We start from the raw sequence: 23,190 nt of genomic DNA on the forward strand, positions 1-23,190 counted from the left end.
TTTATCTCCAGAGTATAGTCCAAATTCAGTTTGGCTTTGGCTGCTTTAAGTTGAATCCAGGAGGTGCTGTCTGGGGATTGTTTATGTACTTTTTCACAGCGTTCCAGCTCCCCCTCAAGATCTAGCCTGTGTGCTTCCATTGCTTTTTTCTTAGAGGACATATGCAATTAGATGACCTCTTAGTGTGGCTTTAGCAGAGTCCCACATTGTGGCCGGAGAAACAGGAGAATCTTTGTTGTCTTGTGTGTTGTTGTCTATCCATGTAGTTACCAATGTATGGAAAGCTTCGTTTGATAACATGGAGGTGTTGAATTTCCAGCTCTTTGACCTCGGAATGTTTTTGCAGAGGTCATAGCGGAGGTGGACAAAGGCGTGATCTGAAAGTGCTATGGGGTCCGATTGTACACGTGGCTGAATTTATGAAAACCTTTGGGATAAAAATGTAATCTATACGTATGTATAGTCCATAGATGAGCTATTAGTCTCTCTCCAGATATCTATCAGTCCCATCTCTTTAGTAAGAGAGTTCAACATCTTTGCAGATTTAGGGTTTGTGGTGGGGACTTGAGATGATTTGTCCAGGGTTTGGTTGAATGTACAATTCAAATCTCCGGCCACCACTCCAAAGGAAACACAATGCTCATTGAACAGGGTTATCATTTTTGACATGAAAGCAGGAGTATTAATCAGTGTTAGGGGCAAATATGTTTAAGATAGTAATTGGTTGCCCATACAGTGACCCAGTTATCAGAATAAATCTCCCCTCCGGATCAGATATGTTTGTCAATTATGAATGGAACATTCTTATGGATAAGTATGGCTGTACCTCTACTGTTTGATTTGAAAGATATACACCAATCACACCCAAGCTCAGAGGAGTTTGGCATGTTCGGCGTCTCTCGTAATAGAGCAATATTTTTTCCTTTTTTAGAGCACATAGAATCTTTTTCCATTTTATTGCATGACCTGGACCATGGCAGTTCCATGTCAATAGATTTAAGGTACTAGTCAACGTCATCGAACAGTAATCGAACTCTAGCGCAAGTCATCTCTGGGTAAAGGTGGATAATAGTTACAGCTGCGATCACATAAAATAAAAATAAATGGTGTACATAAAATAATCTCTGAACACTCCAGCTGAACTCCCAAACAACTTTTTCTGAAGCTAGCTACTTGTTGGAGGCTTTTTCTGCCACTAATGCTCGAGTCCGGGTAAAAATGTTACCAGTAATGTCACCTTTTGTAGCCGCCATTACTTTTTGACTAAAGGTAAAGGAGTTTAAACTTGAAGTGGAGGTAAGATTAGGAATTGGAAACTACTTGAGCGGAGTTCTTAGTTCGTGCGGCCATCTCGTTCAAGGGTCACGTGATCCCCCGTATTCAGACCTTTTGTTAAAAGACTCAAAATTGAGCTCAGATGCATAGTGTTTCCATTGATTATCTTTGAGAAGTTTCGACAACTTGATTGGAGTCCACCTGTGGTAAATTCAAATGATTGGACATGATTTGGAAAGGCACATACCTGTCTATATAAGGTCCCACAGTTGACAGTGCATGTCAGAGCAAAAACCAAGTCATGAGGTCGAAGGAATTGTCCGTAGAACTACGAGACAGGATTGTGTCGAGGCACAGATCTGGGGAAGGGTACCAAAAAATGTCTGCAGCATTGAAGGTCCCCAAGAACACAGTGACCTCCATTATTCTTAAAGTGAAAAAGTTTGGAACCACCAAGACCCTTACTAGAGCTGGCTGCCCGGACAAACTGAGCAATCGGGGGAGAATGGCCTTGGTCAGAGAGGTGCCCAAGAACACGATGGTCACTCTGTGGAGAACCGTCCAGAAGGACAACCATCTCTGCAGCATTCCACCAATCAGGCCTTTATGGTATAGTGGCCAGACAGAAGCCACTCCTCAGTAAAAAGGCACATGACAGCCCACTTGAAGTTTGCCAAAAAGCACCTAAAGACTGTCAAGACCATGAGGAACAATGGCCTCTATGGCCTGAATGCCAAGCCTCACGTCTGGAGGAAACCTGGCACCATCCCTACGGTGAAGCATGTTGGTGGCAGCATCATGTAGTGGGGATGTTATTCAGCAGCAAGGACTAGAAGACTAGTCAAGATCGAGGGAAAGATGAACAAAGCAAAAGTACAGAGATCCTTGATGAAAACCTGCTCCAGAGATCTCAGGGCCTCAGACTGGGGCAATGGTTCACCTTCCAACAGGACAACAACCCTAAGCACAAAGCCAAGACAATGCAGGAGTGGCTTCGGGACAAGTCTCTGAATGTCCTTGAGTGGCCCGAGGGTCATACATGGCTGTTATCACAGGTCCCGAGTGGATTCATTACTTTACCACACTCTATTTTCACCTACACTGTTCCTCCTTAAAAGTAGCCATGGAAATAGCCTAACACTGCTGAAAGACGACACATTGGAAAACGGGATCCCAACTCTGATGTCGTCACCCCATTGAAGTTGACATTTTAAACGGTTAAGGTAAGGGTTATGGTTAGGTAAGGGTTACGGTTAGGTAAGGGTTATGGTTAGGTAAGGTTATGGTTAGGTAAGGGTATGGTTAGGTAAGGGTTATGAAAGTGTTATGTTATGGTTATGTAAGCGTTAGGGTTATGGTTAGGTATGCGTTATGGTTAGGTAAGGGTTATGGTAACCATACCCTAACTGCTACACTTCTCCTGCTTATAGTAACCATGGAAATAGCCTACAACTGATGCAAGATGACACATGGTCAGGGACAGAATTCTCAATTTCCCATATCATCCCATCATTGCCAAGAGCCTTTTCTGTCCCGGGCTGCTGCAATACTCATTATAGAAACAAACTGTGACAAAAGATTTTACGGAGAAACTCTGGGTTTCAGGCCATGAAGGAATCTGAGGACGATCACAACCCCCTGCTGCTTTTTGCGGTGTGGATTCAGCAACAAAAAAAAAAACAAAAAAAAGAGACAGGCAGAGCAACACAGAATCCGATGACAAACGGTGCCGCTCGGCAAGCGCTTAAGTATTCCATTATATAGCGTTACATCAACAAAAGAATGAACTAGTAAGACAGAATTTAATGACAAATGGAAAATGGAAGAATTGAGCAGCCAAGGCCAAGCTTCTCTTCAATTATTTCCCTGGGGTATGGAGGGGAGGCGGGGGGACTGACGAAGAGGCGGAGGCAGGGATCATTAACATACAGTGACGTCAGAAAGTATTCATGGCCCTGGACTTACTCCACATTTTGCTATGTTACAGCTTTAATTCAAAATGGATTAAATATGTTGTTTTTTCTCACATCTACACACACAATACCCCATAATGCCAAATCAAAACATGCTTATAGATATTTTTCAAAATATTGAAAATTAAATACAGAAATGTCAGTAATTATGCAGAATTGTTCCCAGCCTTGAGTCAAGACATGTTATAGTCACCTTTGGAAGCTATTACAGCTGTGAGTCTTTCTGAGTAAGTCTCGAAGAGCTTTCCACACCTGGATTGTACAATATTTGCACATTATTCTTTAGAAAATTCTTCAAGCTCTGCCAAATTGGTCGTTGATCATTGCTAGACAGCCATTTTCAAGTAATCATAGATTTTAATGCCGACTTAAGTCAAAACTAACTCGGCCCTCAAGAACATTCAATGTAATCTTGGTAAGCAACTCCAGTGTATATTTGGCCAAATAGACGGTGAATTTGTCTCCTAGTGTCTGTTGGAAAGCAGACTGAACCAGGTTTCCTTCTCCAGCAACTGAGTTAGGAAGGACGCCTGTATATTGGTAATGACTGGGTGTATTGATACACAATCCAAAGTGTAATTAATAACTTCCCCATGCTCAAAGGGGTATTCATTGCCTTTTTCTTTTTTCTTACCCATCTACCAATAATAGGTGCCCCTCTTTGCGAAGCATTGGAAAACCTCACTGGTCCTTGTGGTTGAATCTGTGTTTGAAATGTACTGCTGGAATGAGGAACGTTACAGATAATTGTATACAGTTGAAGTCAGAAGATTACATACACTTGGAGTCATTAAAACTTGTTTTTCAACCACTCCACAATTTTCTTGTTAACCAACTATAGTTTTGGCAAGTCGGTTAGGACATCTACTTTGTGCATGACACAAGTCATTTTTCCAACAATTGTATACAGACAGATTATTTCACTGTATCACAATTCCAGTGGGTAGGAAGTTTACATACACTAAGTTGACTGTGCCTTTAAACAGCTTGGAAAATTCCAGAAAATTATGTCATGGCTTTAGAAGCTTCTGATATGTTAATTGACATCATTTGAATCAATTGGAGGTGTACCTGTGGATGTATTTCAAGGCCTACCTTCAAACTCAGTGCCTCTCTGCTTGACATCATGGGAAAATCAAAAGAAATCAGCCAAGACCTCAGAAAACAAATGGTAGACCTCCACAAGTCTGGTTCATCCTTGGGAGCAATTTCCAAATGCCTGAAGGTACCACGTCCATCTGTACAAACAATAGTACGCAAGTATAAACACCATGAGACCACGCAGCCGTCATACCGCTCAGGAAGGAGACGTGTTCTGTCTCCTAGAGATTAATGTAATTTGGTGCGAAAATTGCAAATCTATCCCAGAACAATAGCAAAGGATCTTGTGAAGATGCTTGAGGAAACAGGTACAAAAAGTATCAATATCCACAGTAAAACGAGTCCTATATCGACATAACCTGAAAGGCCACTCAGCAAGGAAGAAGCCACTGTTCCAAAACCGAATGGACAATGACCCCGAGTATACTTCCAAAGTTGTGGCAAAATGGCTTAAGGACAACAAAGTCAAGGTATTGGAGTGGCCATCACAAAGCCCTGACCTCAATCCTATAGAAAATTTGTGGGCAGAACTGAAAAAGCATGTGCGAGCAAGGAGGCCTGCAAACCTGACTCAGTTACACCAGCTCTGTCAGGAGGATTGGCCAAAATTCACCCAACTTATTGTGGGAAGCTTGTGGAAGGCTACCCAAAATGTTTGACCCAAATGAAACAATTTGAAGGCAATGCTACCAAATACTAATTTAGTGTATGTAAACTTCTGACTCACTGGGAATGTGATGAAAGAAATAAAAGCTGAAATAAATCATTCTCTCTACTATTATTCTGACATTTCACATTCTTAAAATAAAGTGGTGATCCTAACTGACCTAAGACAGGGAACTTTTACTGGAATTAAATGTCAGGAATTGTGAAAAACTGAGTTTAAATGTATTTGGCTAAGGTGTATATAAACTTCCAACTTCAACTGTATGTGGCATTACAGAGATGAGGTAGTCATTAAAAAAGCACGTTAAACACTATTGCACACAGAGTGAGTCCATGCAACTTATTAGTATACTTGTAAGCACATCTTTACTCATGAACTTGCCATAAAAAAAGGAGTAGAATACTTACTGACTCAAGACATTTCAGCTTTTCATTTTTAATAAATTAGTAAACATTTCTAAAAAACAATTCCACTGACTGACATTATGGGGTATTGTGTATAGGCCTGTGACACACAATATACACTTGATCAATTTGAAATTTAGGCTGTAGCAAAATATTTGGAGAAAGTCAAGGGGTGTGAATACTTTCTGAAGCCACTGTACAGACAGATCACTAAGGAAACAAAAACAAGCAGATCTTCGAGAGGGAGAGAAAAGCCTGGGAAATATATTAAGCGAACAGAATGAGTTCAAGGAGCAAGTGTGATTTACTATTTACTTGATTGATTGATTTATTTAGCAAAGTATAGAGGGAGAGATTAGCTGGATGTGGAATTAAACTAGACAGGTGAGAGTATTGAGGATTAACTGACTGTAGATATAGGCCAAGTCTCTTCACGGGCGTTAAAGTAACACTCACTGGCCCTGAGCAGTAGAATCTCTATGGAATCACCGGTGTCACAAACTGACTTCTTTAACTACAACATGAATTGCACATACCTCATACCTCAATAAAATGCACAACCAAAACCTCAGCAAGCTTTGCATATTTTGAAGTTTGCTCATCTCTCGCAAAGCGAGCCTTTAACTCCATTCCAGTTGAATCGTTCATTTCTTTATCAGCTTTGACAACAGAAATTATAAGTGGAATGGTATATGAGGAAGGAGAATCCTCAGAATATCATTACTATGGTAATCAGTAGCCCCACTTATTTGCATCTTGCACAGAGATCACGCACAGGCTCTCTCACGCACTCACTCAGTGTTAATCTCAAACCATGTTTTTTATATTAACATTAAGGTCAGGTGTCCTCACCCTTTTTATGGCCAAGCTGGAACTGAGATCCAGGTAATTATAATCCACGAGTAACTAGACTACACCTGACAGACTGAAGATGTAGCCTAAACACCTAAAAAAAAGTCCCCTTGGAAATATATAAGAGCCTCGTGAATTACGCTGAACTTTCACTTTCCCATAATCTCCTCTATAACTCCTGGGTCTCCCTCCTAGGTAACCTGTGATCACTGGACAGTCAATTAAAGGGCTATATAGTAGCAGGGAAACAGAGAGCGGTGGCCTTAGATGACCAAGGAATCCCAGTCCAGCACAAAGGACTAACCAAACAGACAGAGTCTGAGGACTCAACAACACAAAGCAATGTAACTAGTAGGAGCAACCCTCTCATCGGCATTAGAACAGCATCTCTGTATCCACATGCTGTATTGTCTGGCACACAGCATCTCATTAGCACAGAGAGACTGTAAAAGACATTCCCTCTGTTCATAAACACGGAGGTCTGACTCTGGCCAACACAGCCCAGCGATAAACACTGCCACGCCAGTGGAACAGCACCGCTCAGTCAGGCAGAGAATTATCCAGGGAGGAAGAATCGGAGCCACTTTAATTAAAAGGAAAAATAGGCCATAAAGAAGAGGGACTTGAGAGGGAGACAAACTTTGTGAAAGCTTCATTTGAATTTTAATATGCATCAATGTCTCGATTATCATTATCATCACACCCTCACGGAAATCAATTAAAATCAAAATGTCATTGCATTCCTTCTGAAGCAGACAGGGACAGGATGCAGAGGTACTACGCCACAACAGTGGCAACACAGCCAGGGGTGAACGAGAATCAGGAGTCATTGAACGCTAACTGTTCACACAATAGCCATAATTACAACCTACAGTACACTGCTGTGATGTGGGAATACAAAAGAACTGGAATCTCACTGTGGAATCCCTCACAGATCCTAAAATAAATCCCTCTACACAAATGATTCTACAGTATTCCCAGGAAGTTTCTGGGAGAACTGGAATGTTTGAATATGCTGGACATCACAGCATGGAGCTGTAGCCAGGTATCCACTATGAGTATCTAGTCATGTATTCTAGTCAAGGCTAATCTTAAATAACTACTGCTGTACACACCTTTTCTATTAATATACTGTCCATAGTCTATACACACCATTATATATACAGTGCATTCGGAAAATATTCAGACCCCTTCACTTTATCCACATTTTGCTACGTTACAGTCTTATTCTAAAACGTACGAAATTGTTTTTTTCCCTCATCAATCTACACACAATACCCCATAATGACAAAGCAAAAACCGTTTAGAAATTTTAAAAATGTATTAAAAAATAAAACACTGAAATATCACATTTATATAAGTATTTAGAACCTTTACTAAGGAATTTGTTGAAGCACCTTTTGCAACAAGTACAGCCTCAAGTCTTCTTGTGTATGGCTCTACAAACTTGGTAAAACTGTATTTGGGGAGTTTCTCTCATACTTCTCTGCAGATGCTCTAAAGTTCTGTCAGGTTGGATGGGGAGCGTCGCTGCACAGCTATTTTCAAGTCTCTCCAGAGATGATGGCTCTGGTTCGGCCACTCAAGGACATTTAGAGACTTGTCCCAAAGCCACTCCTGCGTTGTCTTGGCTGTGTGTTTAGGGTCGTTGTCCTGTTTGAAGGTGAACCTTCGCCCCAGTCTAAGGTCCTGAGAGCTCTGGAGCAGGTTTTCATCAAGGATCTCTGTACTTTGCTCAGTTCATCTTTCCCTCGATCCTGACTAGTCTCCCAGTCCCTACCACTGAATAACATCCCCACAACATGATGCTTCCACCACAATGCTTCCCGTTGGTGCCAGTTTTCCTCCAGACGTGACGCTTGGCATTCAGGACAGAGTTCAATCATGGTTTCATCAGATCAGAAAATCTTGTTTCTCACTGTCTGAGAGTCCTTTAGGTGGCATTTGGCAAACTCCAAGCAGGCTGTCATGTGACTTTTACTGAGGAGTGGCTTCCATCTGGCCCCTCTACCATAAAGGCCTGATTGGTGGAGTGCTGCAGAGATGATTGTTCTTCTGGAAGGTTCTACTATCTCCACAGAGGAGCTCTGGACCTCATGGCTTGGTTTTTGCTCTGACATGCACTGTCAACTGTGGGACCTTATACAGACAGGTGTGTGCCTTTCCAAATCATGTCCAATCAATTGAATTTACCACAGGTGGACTCTAATCAAGTTGTAGAAACATCTCAAGGATGATCAATGGAAACAGGATGCACCTGATCTAAATTTCAAGTCTCATAGCAAACAGTCTGAATACTTATGTAAATAAGGTATTTCTGTTTTTAATTTTAAATACATTTGCAAATATTTCTAAAAACCTGTTTTTGCATTGTCATTGTGGGGTATTGTGTGTAGATTGATGAGAAAAAAATATTTAATGAATTATAGGATAAGGCTGTAACGTAACAAAATGTGGCAAAAAGGGAAGGGGTCTGAATACTTCCTGAATGCCCTGTACATACAGTGAGATCCAAAAGTATTGTACTACGGACAAAACACCTCTAAGCGGTTCACCTGATATGGATGAAAATACCCTCAAATTAAAGCTGACAGTCTGCACTTTTTTGTGCTGCAACCATGTTGTCTCTTTTGTCGTGATGTGCATTTTGTTCTGCATTTTATTCTTAATCCCATCCCCCGTCCCCACAGGAGGCCTTTTGCCTCTTGCTAAGCCATTATTATAAATAAGAATGTGTTTTTAATTGTCTTGTCTTGTTAAATGAAGGTTAAAAATATATATATTTTTTTTATTGTCAAGTATAGGTCAATGACTATTTCAAATATACTTGATTGTATTGGAGCAATGGTCCATTCCACTATACAAATTGGTTTGAATATCACAGTTTAAGTGGAGATTGCTTGAGTAACAGTTGTGTGTGCTGACTGAGTGAACTCTTACCTTGCGGCCGTCACTTGCGTGGCAGTTGACGTTTAACGGAGTGAGCAGGGCCATGAGCTTCTCTTCATTTCCACTCCTGCAGCGGAACAAAAGATGGAGAGAAAAAACTAAAAGATATAGATCTATCCGAACGAGTGAGCGAGAAAGAGAAGGGGAAATGTAGGAGTATCTTTAGATACCTTTTCAGTATCTTTAACTAAAAAAGGATAACAAAGGAATAGGCAAGGAAAGTGGAAAGCTTTGCCCAAGGGAGTGTTTCAAAATGGACAGAACGGAGACCTAAAAAGCATTTTGTCTGCAGTCTAAACCAGGCCAGTAACTCTGACTACACTGGTCAAGAAAGATTGTTAGATAACAGACAACGGTGAAAAACACTGATGCTGTAACGCTCAATGAGTGAATGGGTGTGGAGTCAGGCGCAGACAGCAAAGGATGCGGGAAAAACACGCTTTCATGTCAAAGGAACAAAATAGTATACCCAAACAGGTGTAACTATTACTACAATAAGTACCCTTAGGTAAAATACCAGGACAGCGAGAAAACCCAACAAAACACTAACACCTCTCACAAATACAGAAGAACAAGCCCGCACAAACAGAAGCGGGCTAAACTAACTTAAATAACCCCACCCTAACAACCAAACAATGAACAGGTGAAACCAATTAGACAACCAAACGAACACGGAACAAAGGATCGGTGGCAGCTAGTAGACCGGCGACGACGACCGCCGAGCGCCACCCGAACAAGAAGGGGAGCCACCTTCGGTAATATTCGTGACAGATGCAGTGTACATTCTTTCCTTATGCCAAAAGAGATATATTCTTTGCCAAAGGCTATGCAGAGACGCCTCCGGATATCCGAGTCAGCATCTCCACTCTACCTGCTGCGGAGGTTCTTCCTGTGTTATTCTATTCTTCAATCCCTGAACACAATACACGCACTGAACACACACTAAACAGCCGGCAATGAGGTCTGATGCAGCGTGATGGTTCATGGTGGTTAGGAGTCATATGGAGCTTCAGCATCTAAAAGACAGTCCTGAATATGGACGGACAACAGAACAAACTCCAGTAAGGGCCTACTGCTGTGCTGTGTCCTCCTCATTCTCCTCTGTCCTCGGGTCTCTTCACCCTCTGGCTGGTACCAGTAGCCCTGCTGCCTGATCCCTGAGCATGTCAGTCATAATGTTGGCATGCTCAGGGAGTTTATTTATTAGGGATGTCCATTAACTCCTGCAGTTGGTGACCGGTGCCGAGGCACAGTGACGGGAGGCCCAGTCATAATGTTGGCATGCTCAGGGAGTTTATTTATTAGGGATGTCCGCTAACTCCTGTAGTTGGTGACCGGTGACGGGAGGCCCAGTCATAATGTTCAAATCAAATCAAATTTTATTTGTCACATACACATGGTTAGCAGATGTTAATGCGAGTGTAGCGAAATGCTCAGGGAGTTTATTTATTATGGATGTCCGCTAACTCCTGTAGTTGGTGACCGGTGCCGAGGAACAGTGACGGGAGGCCCAGTCATAATGTTGGCATGCTCAGGGAGTTTATTTATTAGGGATGTCCGCTAACTCCTGTAGTTGGTGACCGGTGCCGAGGCACGATGACGGGAGGCCCAGTCATAATGTTGGCATGCTCAGGGAGTTTATTTATTAGGGATGTCCGCTAACTCCTGTAGTTGGTGACCGGTGACGGGAGGCCCAGTCATAATGTTGGCATGCTCAGGGAGGTTATTTATTAGGGATGTCCGCTAACTCCTGTAATTGGTGACCGGTGCCGAGGCACAGTGACGGGAGGCCCAGTCATAATGTTGGCATGCTCAGGGAGTTTATTTATTAGGCATGTCCGCTAACTCCTGTAGTTGGTGACCGGTGCCGAGGCACGGTGACGGGAGGCCCAGTCATAATGTTGGCATGCTCAGGGAGTTTATTTATTAGGGATGTCCGCTAACTCCTGTAGTTGGTGACCGGTGACGGGAGGCCCAGTCATAATGTTGGCATGCTCAGGGAGTTTATTTATTAGGGATGTCCGCTAACTCCTGTAGTTGGTGACCGGTGCCGAGGCACAGTGACGGGAGGCCCAGTCATAATGTTGGCATGCTCAGGGAGTTTATTTATTAGGGATGTCCGCTAACTCCTGTAGTTGGTGACCGGTGCTGAGGCACAGTGACGGGAGGCCCAGTCATAATGTTGGCATGCTCAGGGAGTTTATTTATTAGGGATGTCCGCTAACTCCTGTAGTTGGTGACCGGTGACGGGAGGCCCAGTCATAATGTTGGCATGCTCAGGGAGTTTATTTATTAGGGATGTCCGCTAACTCCTGTAGTTGGTGACCGGTGACGGGAGGCCCAGTCATAATGTTGGCATGCTCAGGGAGTTTAGTTATTAGGGATGTCCGCTAACTCCTGTAGTTGGTGACCGGTGCCGAGGCACAGTGACGGGAGGCCCAGTCATAATGTTGGCATGCTCAGGGAGTTTATTTATTAGGGATGTCCGCTAACTCCTGTAGTTGGTGACCGGTGACGGGAGGCCCAGTCATAATGTTGGCATGCTCAGGGAGTTTATTTATTAGGCATGTCCGCTAACTCCTGTAGTTGGTGACCGGTGACGGGAGGCCCAGTCATAATGTTGGCATGCTCAGGGAGTTTATTTATTAGGGATGTCCGCTAACTCCTGTAGTTGGTGACCGGTGCCGAGGCACAGTGACGGGAGGCCCAGTCATAATGTTGGCATGCTCAGGGAGTTTATTTATTAGGGATGTCCGCTAACTCCTGTAGTTGGTGACCGGTGACGGGAGGCCCAGTCATAATGTTGGCATGCTCAGGAGTTTATTTATTAGGGATGTCCGCTAACTCCTGTAGTTGGTGACCGGTGCCGAGGCACGATGACGGGAGGCCCAGTCATAATGTTGGCATGCTCAGGGAGTTTATTTATTAGGGATGTCCGCTAACTCCTGTAGTTGGTGACCGGTGACGGAGGCCCAGTCATAATGTTGGCATGCTCAGGGAGTTTATTTATTAGGGATGTCCGCTAACTCCTGTAGTTGGTAACCGGTGCCGAGGCACAGTGACGGGAGGCCCAGTCATAATGTTGGCATGCTCAGGGAGTTTATTTATTAGGGATGTCCGCTAACTCCTGCAGGTGGTGACCGGTGCCGAGACACAGTGACGGGAGGCCCAGTCATAATGTTGGCATGCTCAGGGAGTTTATTTATTAGGGATGTCCGCTAACTCCTGTAGTTGGTGACCGGTGCCGAGGCACAGTGACGGGAGGCCCAGTCATAATGTTGGCATGCTCAGGGAGTTTATTTATTAGGGATGTCCGCTAACTCCTGTAGTTGGTGACTGGTGCCGAGGCACAGTGACGGGAGGCCCAGTCATAATGTTGGCATGCTCAGGGAGTTTATTTATTAGGGATGTCCGCTAACTCCTGTAGTTGGTGACCGGTGACGGGAGGCCCAGTCATAATATTGGCATGCTCAGGGAGTTTAGTTATTAGGGATGTCCGCTAACTCCTGTAGTTGGTGACCGGTGCCGAGGCACAGTGACGGGAGGCCCAGTCATAATGTTGGCATGCTCAGGGAGTTTATTTATTAGGGATGTCCGCTAACTCCTGTAGTTGGTGACCGGTGACGGGAGGCCCAGTCATAATGTTGGCATGCTCAGGGAGTTTATTTATTAGGCATGTCCGGTAACTCCTGTAGTTGGTGACCGGTGACGGGAGGCCCAGTCATAATGTTGGCATGCTCAGGGAGTTTATTTATTAGGGATGTCCGCTAACTCCTGTAGTTGGTGACCGGTGCCGAGGCACAGTGACGGAGGCCCAGTCATAATGTTGGCATGCTCAGGGAGTTTATTTATTAGGGATGTCCGCTAACTCCTGTAGTTGGTGACCGGTGACGGGAGGCCCAGTCATAATGTTGGCATGCTCAGGGAGTTTATTTATTAGGGATGTCCGCTAACTCCTGTAGTTGGTGACCGGTGCCGAGGCACGATGACGGGAGGCCCAGTCATAATGTTGGCATGCTCAGGGAGTTTATTTATTAGGGATGTCCGCTAACTCCTGTAGTTGGTGACCGGTGACAGGAGGCCCAGTCATAATGTTGGCATGCTCAGGAGTTTATTTATTAGGGATGTCCGCTAACTCCTGTAGTTGGTAACCGGTGCCGAGGCACAGTGACGGGAGGCCCAGTCATAATGTTGGCATGCTCAGGGAGTTTATTTATTAGGGATGTCCGCTAACTCCTGCAGGTGGTGACCGGTGCCGAGACACAGTGACGGGAGGCCCAGTCATAATGTTGGCATGCTCAGGGAGTTTATTTATTAGGGATGTCCGCTAACTCCTGTAGTTGGTGACCGGTGCCGAGGCACAGTGACGGGAGGCCCAGTCATAATGTTGGCATGCTCAGGGAGTTTATTTATTAGGGATGTCCGCTAACTCCTGTAGTTGGTGACCGGTGCCGAGGCACAGTGACGGGAGGCCCAGTCATAATGTTGGCATGCTCAGGGAGTTTATTTATTAGGCATGTCCGCTAACTCCTGTAGTTGGTGACCGGTGACGGGAGGCCCAGTCATAATGTTGGCATGCTCAGGGAGTTTATTTATTAGGGATGTCCGCTAACTCCTGTAGTTGGTGACCGGTGCCGAGGCACAGTGACGGGAGGCCCAGTCATAATGTTGGCATGCTCAGGGAGTTTATTTATTAGGGATGTCCGCTAACTCCTGTAGTTGGTGACCGGTGACGGGAGGCCCAGTCATAATGTTGGCATGCTCAGGGAGTTTATTTATTAGGGATGTCCGCTAACTCCTGTAGTTGGTGACCGGTGCCGAGGCACGATGACGGGAGGCCCAGTCATAATGTTGGCATGCTCAGGGAGTTTATTTATTAGGGATGTCCGCTAACTCCTGTAGTTGGTGACCGGTGACGGAGGCCCAGTCATAATGTTGGCATGCTCAGGGAGTTTATTTATTAGGGATGTCCGCTAACTCCTGTAGTTGGTAACCGGTGCCGAGGCACAGTGACGGGAGGCCCAGTCATAATGTTGGCATGCTCAGGGAGTTTATTTATTAGGGATGTCCGCTAACTCCTGCAGGTGGTGACCGGTGCCGAGACACAGTGACGGGAGGCCCAGTCATAATGTTGGCATGCTCAGGGAGTTTATTTATTAGGGATGTCCGCTAACTCCTGTAGTTGGTGACCGGTGCCGAGGCACAGTGACGGGAGGCCCAGTCATAATGTTGGCATGCTCAGGGAGTTTATTTATTAGGGATGTCCGCTAACTCCTGTAGTTGGTGACCGGTGACGGGAGGCCCAGTCATAATGTTGGCATGCTCAGGGAGTTTATTTATTAGGGATGTCCGCTAACTCCTGTAGTTGGTGACCGGTGCCGAGGCACGATGACGGGAGGCCCAGTCATAATGTTGGCATGCTCAGGGAGTTTATTTATTAGGGATGTCCGCTAACTCCTGTAGTTGGTGACCGGTGACGGGAGGCCCAGTCATAATGTTGGCATGCTCAGGGAGTTTATTTATTAGGGATGTCCGCTAACTCCTGTAGTTGGTAACCGGTGCCGAGGCACAGTGACGGGAGGCCCAGTCATAATGTTGGCATGCTCAGGGAGTTTATTTATTAGGGATGTCCGCTAACTCCTGCAGGTGGTGACCGGTGCCGAGACACAGTGACGGGAGGCCCAGTCATAATGTTGGCATGCTCAGGGAGTTTATTTATTAGGGATGTCCGCTAACTCCTGTAGTTGGTGACCGGTGCCGAGGCACAGTGACGGGAGGCCCAGTCATAATGTTGGCATGCTCAGGGAGTTTATTTATTAGGGATGTCCGCTAACTCCTGTAGTTGGTGACCGGTGCCGAGGCACAGTGACGGGAGGCCCAGTCATAATGTTGGCATGCTCAGGGAGTTTATTTATTAGGGATGTCCGCTAACTCCTGTAGTTGGTGACCGGTGACGGGAGGCCCAGTCATAATATTGGCATGCTCAGGGAGTTTAGTTATTAGGGATGTCCGCTAACTCCTGTAGTTGGTGACCGGTGCCGAGGCACAGTGACGGGAGGCCCAGTCATAATGTTGGCATGCTCAGGGAGTTTATTTATTAGGGATGTCCGCTAACTCCTGTAGTTGGTGACCGGTGACGGGAGGCCCAGTCATAATGTTGGCATGCTCAGGGAGTTTATTTATTAGGGATGTCCGCTAACTCCTGTAGTTGGTGACCGGTGCCGAGGCACGATGACGGGAGGCCCAGTCATAATGTTGGCATGCTCAGGAGTTTATTTATTAGGGATGTCCGCTAACTCCTGTAGTTGGTGACCGGTGACGGAGGCCCAGTCATAATGTTGGCATGCTCAGGGAGTTTATTTATTAGGGATGTCCGCTAACTCCTGTAGTTGGTAACCGGTGCCGAGGCACAGTGACGGGAGGCCCAGTCATAATGTTGGCATGCTCAGGGAGTTTATTTATTAGGGATGTCCGCTAACTCCTGCAGGTGGTGACCGGTGCCGAGACACAGTGACGGGAGGCCCAGTCATAATGTTGGCATGCTCAGGGAGTTTATTTATTAGGGATGTCCGCTAACTCCTGTAGTTGGTGACCGGTGCCGAGGCACAGTGACGGGAGGCCCAGTCATAATGTTGGCATGCTCAGGGAGTTTATTTATTAGGGATGTCCGCTAACTCCTGTAGTTGGTGACCGGTGCCGAGGCACAGTGACGGGAGGCCCAGTCATAATGTTGGCATGCTCAGGGAGTTTATTTATTAGGGATGTCCGCTAACTCCTGCAGGTGGTGACCGGTGCCGAGGCACAGTGACGGGAGGCCCAGTCATAATGTTGGCATGCTCAGGGAGTTTATTTATTAGGGATGTCCGCTAACTCCTGTAGTTGGTGACCGGTGCCGAGGCACAGTGACGGGAGGCCCAGTCATAATGTTGGCATGCTCAGGGAGTTTATTTATTAGGGATGTCCGCTAACTCCTGTAGTTGGTGACCGGTGACGGGAGGCCCAGTCAGGATGTGCTATCACGGCAGCGAAGCCGGCCAGTCACTGATTTACCCAGATGACGTCACTAAAGGCCGTCAGAGAAAGAAAGAAAAGGTTATTTCTTCCCCCCTCCTTTCTCCTCTCTCATTTTCCCTGGACCAAGCTTTGCCAAAGTCCCTTCAGTGAAGATGCATTCACAGCCAGCGGCTTTGCTTTCTTCTGCGTGTCTCTTTCTCCACTTCTCTTCTCCTTCCGACGGTAAACTGGCCTCAAGAGATCCTTCATTTAAATGCACAATAGCATCCCCAGGTTTAGCACAGAGTGGAGGCCACATGTTTAAAGCTAGCTGCTAGGGAGAGGCGCCTGTGTGAGAGAGAGAGTGTGTGTTTCCTTCCCTCTATGATAACTGACATCTCAGAAGAGCCTTATTTCTTACTGTAGAATAATCAATACCAGGCCTTGTCTTCATTAGTAGCGCTGAAAGCCCAGGATGGAAGGAGATCCATACAGTACATAGGCTTGTTATGGACACAGCGCGTGGTACATTATATTATCCTCCGTGGTAACCCCTCTGATCATGGTTTCAACAGGCCAACAGCTCTCCCAGATAATGAAGTCAGAGTCTTTATAGTTCTCATCTCTGCCTCCATTTATTCCCCCAGAGCGCATTCTGATTGAGTCATCAAACACTGATTTCATGTAGTCTAGTAGGGCCTGGTGCCGAGGGGCAAACTCCAGGCCAGAACCAACACAAAGGCAGCCACTTCAGTACAATGAGCTGAATGTGACAGACATGCCTTGCTCCACAGGAAATGCTGGGTGGCTCACAGCACTCCTCTGAACTGTAACAGCCTTTTGTTATGCTGGGGAGTCCACTCTGGGGAGGAAACTGTGTCTATGTGGGGCAACCGGAACAGCCATTGTGGGGAAGCCTATGTGTGTCCTTCATTTGTAGGAAGAAAAGACAGAGAGAGAGATCCCCTCATGCTTGTAGTCGACATGACAGCAGTTCCCAGAGGGCAGATGGAGTCAGTGTGCATGGCAGGCAGCAGAACAGGAGCATATGGAGCAGGAGACCAGAGTATATCTCAGCAGATAGATGAGGATGTCTCATCTTCCTCTCTCAGGGCATCAATCCTCCTTCCCTGGGCGAACCTCTTCGGGGATGTCTGTGGAAACTAGGAACCCACTGGCACATCAGGAAAATATATCCACCACGTTATCGGCAATGTTGTTTCATCAGTCATAACAGCCATGGATATAGATGATGACCCCTCCTCTGAATCAATGCTGCCAGAGGGCCAGAGGGTCTCTCCAGCCCTCTATTATTAAACCTCTAATAATCCCGTCTGGTCACACACACATCCCTTCACCATAACAACCCGCACCGTGCACCAGCACTCCCAAACCACATGCACAGCCCTTTCACAACACCTGTCTGCTAATGACGGAGGGGGAAAGGAGAGAGAATAAAGGAGGTAGCGAGAGACTGAGGGAAGATGAGAGGGGAGATTTCAAGCTTGCACTCACCTAGCTGCCTCCAGGAGTTCGTCTTTCTTGTATTCACCTAAATGGTTGCAGAAAATCATAGTGTCAGAGACAGGCAGGGAGAGAAACGCACAGCAGCAGCACAGAGCCAGAGTCACAGCCGAGAGAGAGGCAGCTACGGCACAGAGAAACACACACATACACTCACTCAATCTCACACACACCACAAACGGTACAGCAGAGCACCCACACATCAACACAGAGAGCCCCTCTCTCGCTCTCTGTCTGCCTCTATCTGTCTGTGTCTCTGTCTGCCTTTATCTGTCTGTGTCTCTCTCTCTCTCTCTCTCTCTTTGTCTCCGTCTGCCTCTCTCTCTGCCTGCCTCTCTCTCTCTCTGTCTGCCTCTCTCTCTCTCTCTCTCTCTCTCTGTCTGCCTCTCTCTCTCTCTCTGTGTGTCTCTGTATGTCTGTCTGTCTGCCTCTCTCTCTCTCTCTGTGTCTCTGTCTGCCTCTCTCTCTGTCTCTGCCTCTCTCTCTGTGTCTCTGCCTCTCTCTCTGTGTCTCTGCCTCTCTCTCTCTGTGTCTCTGCCTCTCTCTCTCTGTGTCTCTGCCTCTCTCTCTCTGTGTCTCTGCCTCTCTCTCTCTGTGTGTCTCTCTCTCTCTGTATCTCTCTCTGTGTATCTCTCTCTCTGTGTATCTCTCTCTCTGTGTATCTCTCTCTCTGTGTATCTCTCTCTCTGCCTCTCTCTGTCTCTGCCTCTCTCTCTCTCTGCCTCTCTCTCTCTGTGTCTCTGCCTCTCTCTCTCTCTGTGTCTCTGCCTCTCTCGCTCTCTCTGTGTCTCTGCCTCTCTCACTCTCTCTGTGTCTCTGCCTCTCTCACTCTCTCTGTGTCTCTGCCTCTCTCTCTCTCTGTGTCTCTGCCTCTCTCTCTCTCTGTGTCTCTGCCTCTCTCTCTCTCTCTGTGTCTCTGCCTCTCTCTCTCTCTGTGTCTCTGCCTCTCTGTGTATCTGCCTCTGTCTGTGTTTCTGTCTCTCTCTCTCTCTCTGTGTCTCTGCCTCTCTCTGTCTGTGTTTTCTGTGCTCTCTCTGTCTGTGTTTTCTGTGCTCTCTCTGTCTGTGTTTTCTGTGCTCTCTCTGTCTGTGTTTTCTGTGCTCGCTCTCTGTTATAAAAGGTCATGTAAAAACCCAAACCGGTCAACACATCAATACCAGTTTATAGTAAAATATGGTATACCGCCCAGCCCTAAGGGAGCAGTTTGCATCTTCATCAACAACAAATGGTTGCTCACCCATCTTGGAATACCAGATGGTCAAATGCTGACCCTTCTACCTCCGAGGCAGTTTTCAGCTGTTATCATGACTGTTGTAAACATTCCACCTCATGCAGGGTAGCCTAGTGGTTAGAGCGTTGGACTAGTAACCGGAAGGTTGCGATGTTGCTCTGTAGGGTAGCTCAGTGCACACCCCTTTGGTTGATGTTGCTCTGTAGGGTAGCTCAGTGCACACCCCTTTGGTTGATGTTGCTCTGTAGGGTAGCTCAGTGCACACCCCTTTGGTTGATGTTGCTCTGTAGGGTAGCTCAGTGCACACCCCTTTGGTTGATGTTGCTCTGTAGGGTAGCTCAGTGCACACCCCTTTGGTTGATGTTGCTCTGTAGGGTAGCTCAGTGCACACCCCTTTGGTTGATGTTGCTCTGTAGGGTAGCTCAGTGTACACCCCTTTGGTTGATGTTGCTCTGTAGGGTAGCTCAGTGCACACCCCTTTGGTTGATGTTGCTCTGTAGGGTAGCTCAGTGTACACCCCTTTGGTTGATGTTGCTCTGTAGGGTAGCTCAGTGCACACCCCTTTGGTTGATGTTGATCTGTAGGGTAGCGGGTCCCCAAACCATCCATAACAAAGCCATCACCTACAGAGATTAACCTGGAGAAGAGAGTCCCCTAAGCAAGCTGGTACTGGGGCTCTGTTCACAAACACAGACCCCAAAGAAAAGGTCAACCAGTGAAAAACAAACACCATTGTAAATACAACCCATATTAATGTTTATTTATTTTCCCTTTTGTACAGTAACTATTTGCACATCGTTATAACTGTACATAGCTGTAATTCCATTTTAAATGTACATTCCTTGTAAACTTTTATGAGAGTAATGTTTACTGTTAATTTTTGATTGTTTATTATCTATTTCACTTGCTTTGGTCATGTAAACATGTTTCCCATGCCAATAAAGCCCTTTGAATTGAATTGAAAGAACACGAGCGAGAAAGTGAGAGAGCGAGCACAAAAAGGCGGTGCACAGACAGACAAACAGTGTCGTAATAGGAGGAGTCCTTTGTTTCCATTCCAACAGCAGGGGGTGTGGAGACAGGGAGGGAGCCTGCCTGGTGTTAAGAGCTGAACGCACAGAATGCATCCATGGGAGGGGGGGGGGGGGGGGGGGGTCTCCTGGGGCAAAATGAGTGTATGGCTGGGATAGACTCCCATTCAGAGAGAGGGACAGGTGGAGGCAGGCTTTTAGGTCTGTGGACATAATGATGCATTAACTCAGAGACACATGGGCAGCAAGACCAAACAACTCCCCTCCTCCCCTGAGATAAAGCAAGGTGAGACACACACACACACCACCCTTCTTCACCCTGTGTTGTAAGTGATGATGCCCCTACCCTCAGTAACCATCCCTGACATTTGATTGGCAGCTGACTGGGACCAAGAGATAGACTGACTGGAATGGCCAGACCCCAGAGGGCAGTTAATGGATGCCATAAATTACATTGTGCTTCTATCTCAAAGTCCTTTGTGGGGGAGTAGTGTGTGTGTGTGTGTGTGGAACGGGTTGCATCAGTCAATACCAATCACGGAAGTAAATCTCATCGGAGGCATGCGGTGCTCCCATCCATCTTTGCCAGGGCAGAGCAGTGGTTTCCTGCCTTTGCCTCTGCTGTCTGACTGCACTCAGACTCAGAGGATATCGTTCTAACAGATATTACATTATTGACAGGACAGAGAGGAAATTACCAAACACAGCAGATGGCAAGGCTTCAGAGACCATTAACTACAGTCTGGCTTTAGACACTGGCTCTGGCACGCTCTGCATGATGCCATCACAATCACTACACGCAACAAAACCAGTAGGAGATGTGGGAGCGTCAAGAATTTCTGGCAAACTATCTCAACGCTGTCTAACGAATGGGATTGGAAACTTTACAACAAAAAGTGACCATAGAGTATGGAGTTTGTGCAATTGACTGTGTGTGTGTACGTGTGTGTGTGCATATTCCCTACAATACTGCGGACTACAGGGAGACAGAGAGAAGGACAGGGTAAAAGCTCAGAACAATCCTCTCATCCACCTCTGTCGGCCTGCATGCAAATCTCCCACCACAGAGCAGGGTGGCAGTGGCTCTGTGCCATGGATGTCCCTCGGAGTGCAGCACAGCAAGGTGACTCAGTTCTTCTCTCTCCACAGCCTGGGAGGGCATGTGTCCAATGACAGCACTACATGGTAATAACTAAGTGACCTTACTGAAACAGACAGCTCCACTGATTATGCTGCTGCCACTGACAGAACCATGAGTCTCTGTGTGTGTGTGTGTGTGTGTGTGTGTGTGTGCGGGGTATTGTGACATAATGACTGGTGTGTATCAGTAGGGGCCGGTCTTTACAATATCTCAGCTTTCAGATTGACCTCTAAACACAAAAGGGGAACCGTTCCAATGTCCTTCACTAGGGGCCTTCGTGTAGAAGTTGGCATTTATAAACACTGAACTTGATTTGAGAAAGTGCTTATCCTCCCTCAAACTGTAGACCATGTGTACGCTCAGCTTCTAGTGGTTGAAGGATTGCATTGCAGGGAGGCAAAAGTAGACTAGTAGCCTTGTGCAAATTACAAATATATGATGACCCTCACTCATAACAAAAAAATAGGTAGCTAAATATAATAAGATGCAATCATTTTCCGTTAGTGAGAAGAGCCAAAACCAATGCATTTTAAAGTCATTTGAAATATCCACCTATTTCCTATTTATTCATTTCCATGATCGTTGCAGAATCAATTCTACGCTTTTTCTGACTGTGAAGGTTTCATACTTGTGAAATAATCTATAGGCCTACAACAAGTTAGGATAGGCTACCATTCGTCCCATCTCTCATTTCATTGGATTTTGGGATCTGATCCGAAGAGCAGTTTAACGGTAGGATCAGAAGGATCACCTGTTCCATTGACGTTTGTAGGCTACGTCGGAATACTGTCATGTCAAATTTCTTGAGTAGGCAATATGTACATTTATAAACATACTACAAATAATCACAACCATTGCAGAATAGTAGCCATACAACAACCGCGCACATCTCTTCTTTAAATTGTGCATACTAGAAAGGCTATTATCATTTCTAGTTTTCGCATCTGAAAGGAACCTCTGAATATAGCAGGTGAACATACAGTTGATATTTGCATGGAAGTGCGTAGGCCTACTGTATTTCCCCCCCCAGAAGTATACAATGTTTCAGATTTCACGGACAGTGAAGCATATTTAGGTTCAGGAAAAAGTAAATACAAAACCTTTAATTCAAACGATCTGTTTACAGGTCCACAACATTTAATAAAACCTTCTTGTCTTTCAGAAATAGTCAGATCATTCTGCCAACACCTCCAAAGACATTTGATCAAGTTCGCCATTGCTATTTCCTTTAGGTACCGTCTTGGCCTAATTCCAATACCAAAGTATACAGCAAATAATGGCGTTATCGGCACCATAAAAGGTTTCTGGAAAAGTCTGATTCATAACGGAAACATGTGCAGATATATAGTGTGAAATGTACACAACAGTTATAAATGAGGCCCCAGGTCATCTCGGCATCTACCTTCCAACCTGAGCTGGCACAAACACACAGCTGCAGCCTTCCCCTCTCATTGGTTCAATTTGTTCTCATTTCCACCAGTGTGTTGGACTAAGATGAATTAATCAGGGGAAGTGTTATGTAGAGGAGGAGAGAAGAAAAGAAAGAGAGATTCAATGACTTCCTCTGGCTACTTAGGCGATGCTAAATGAGAAAACATTACACAGTCCTTCTGCCTCTAAAGCCATCTAGCAGGGTCGTCTAAACCTTTAGCAGCTCTAGTCTTCAGAGAGTTTGTGAGATGTCGGCTAAATGTCTCGTTTCAACGAAGGGCTATTCTATCTTTGTCAACCGTGTCATTATGATTGAAAACCAAATCAGATTTCATCTAGCCTAAACATTTCTATAAGTATTTACATTGTGGGATCAAACCACTGCATTTCCCTGAATACGTTTTACTATGTCTGTCTGAAGAAGAAAGAATAAGCTTGTGAATTGCAATCCCCTCTGTTTTCAATAGACATACTGAGGAGGGTATAAAGTTCACAACATTTATTCCGTGTGTGTTCTTTAAAATGGAAGATCAATTCGGTCACAAGCTCAGCATACATGTTGAAGCCTCACTGTGTGGTGTGAGTGGGGAAGACCAGACAGGCCTACAGTTCTGACCT

The 23,190-nt window shown here is 45.6% G+C and overlaps 1 protein-coding gene across 2 annotated transcripts in view; it reads right to left on the reverse strand.

The window, feature by feature from the left end:
* Positions 1 to 23,190, reverse strand: part of LOC115105897 (poly [ADP-ribose] polymerase tankyrase-1-like) — a 152,730-nt gene that overhangs the window by 50,127 nt on the left and 79,413 nt on the right. For both annotated transcript variants that reach the window (XM_029628376.2, XM_029628375.2), the window contains exons 4-5: positions 17,730 to 17,766; positions 9,213 to 9,288 (exon numbers count right to left, since the gene is read on the reverse strand). In XM_029628376.2, coding sequence (XP_029484236.1) covers positions 9,213 to 9,288; positions 17,730 to 17,766 — 113 coding nt within the window. The remainder of the gene's footprint in view (positions 1 to 9,212; positions 9,289 to 17,729; positions 17,767 to 23,190) is intronic.

The sequence above is a fragment of the Oncorhynchus nerka genome, linkage group LG22 (assembly GCF_034236695.1).
Source record: "Oncorhynchus nerka isolate Pitt River linkage group LG22, Oner_Uvic_2.0, whole genome shotgun sequence".
NCBI lineage: Eukaryota > Metazoa > Chordata > Actinopteri > Salmoniformes > Salmonidae > Oncorhynchus > Oncorhynchus nerka.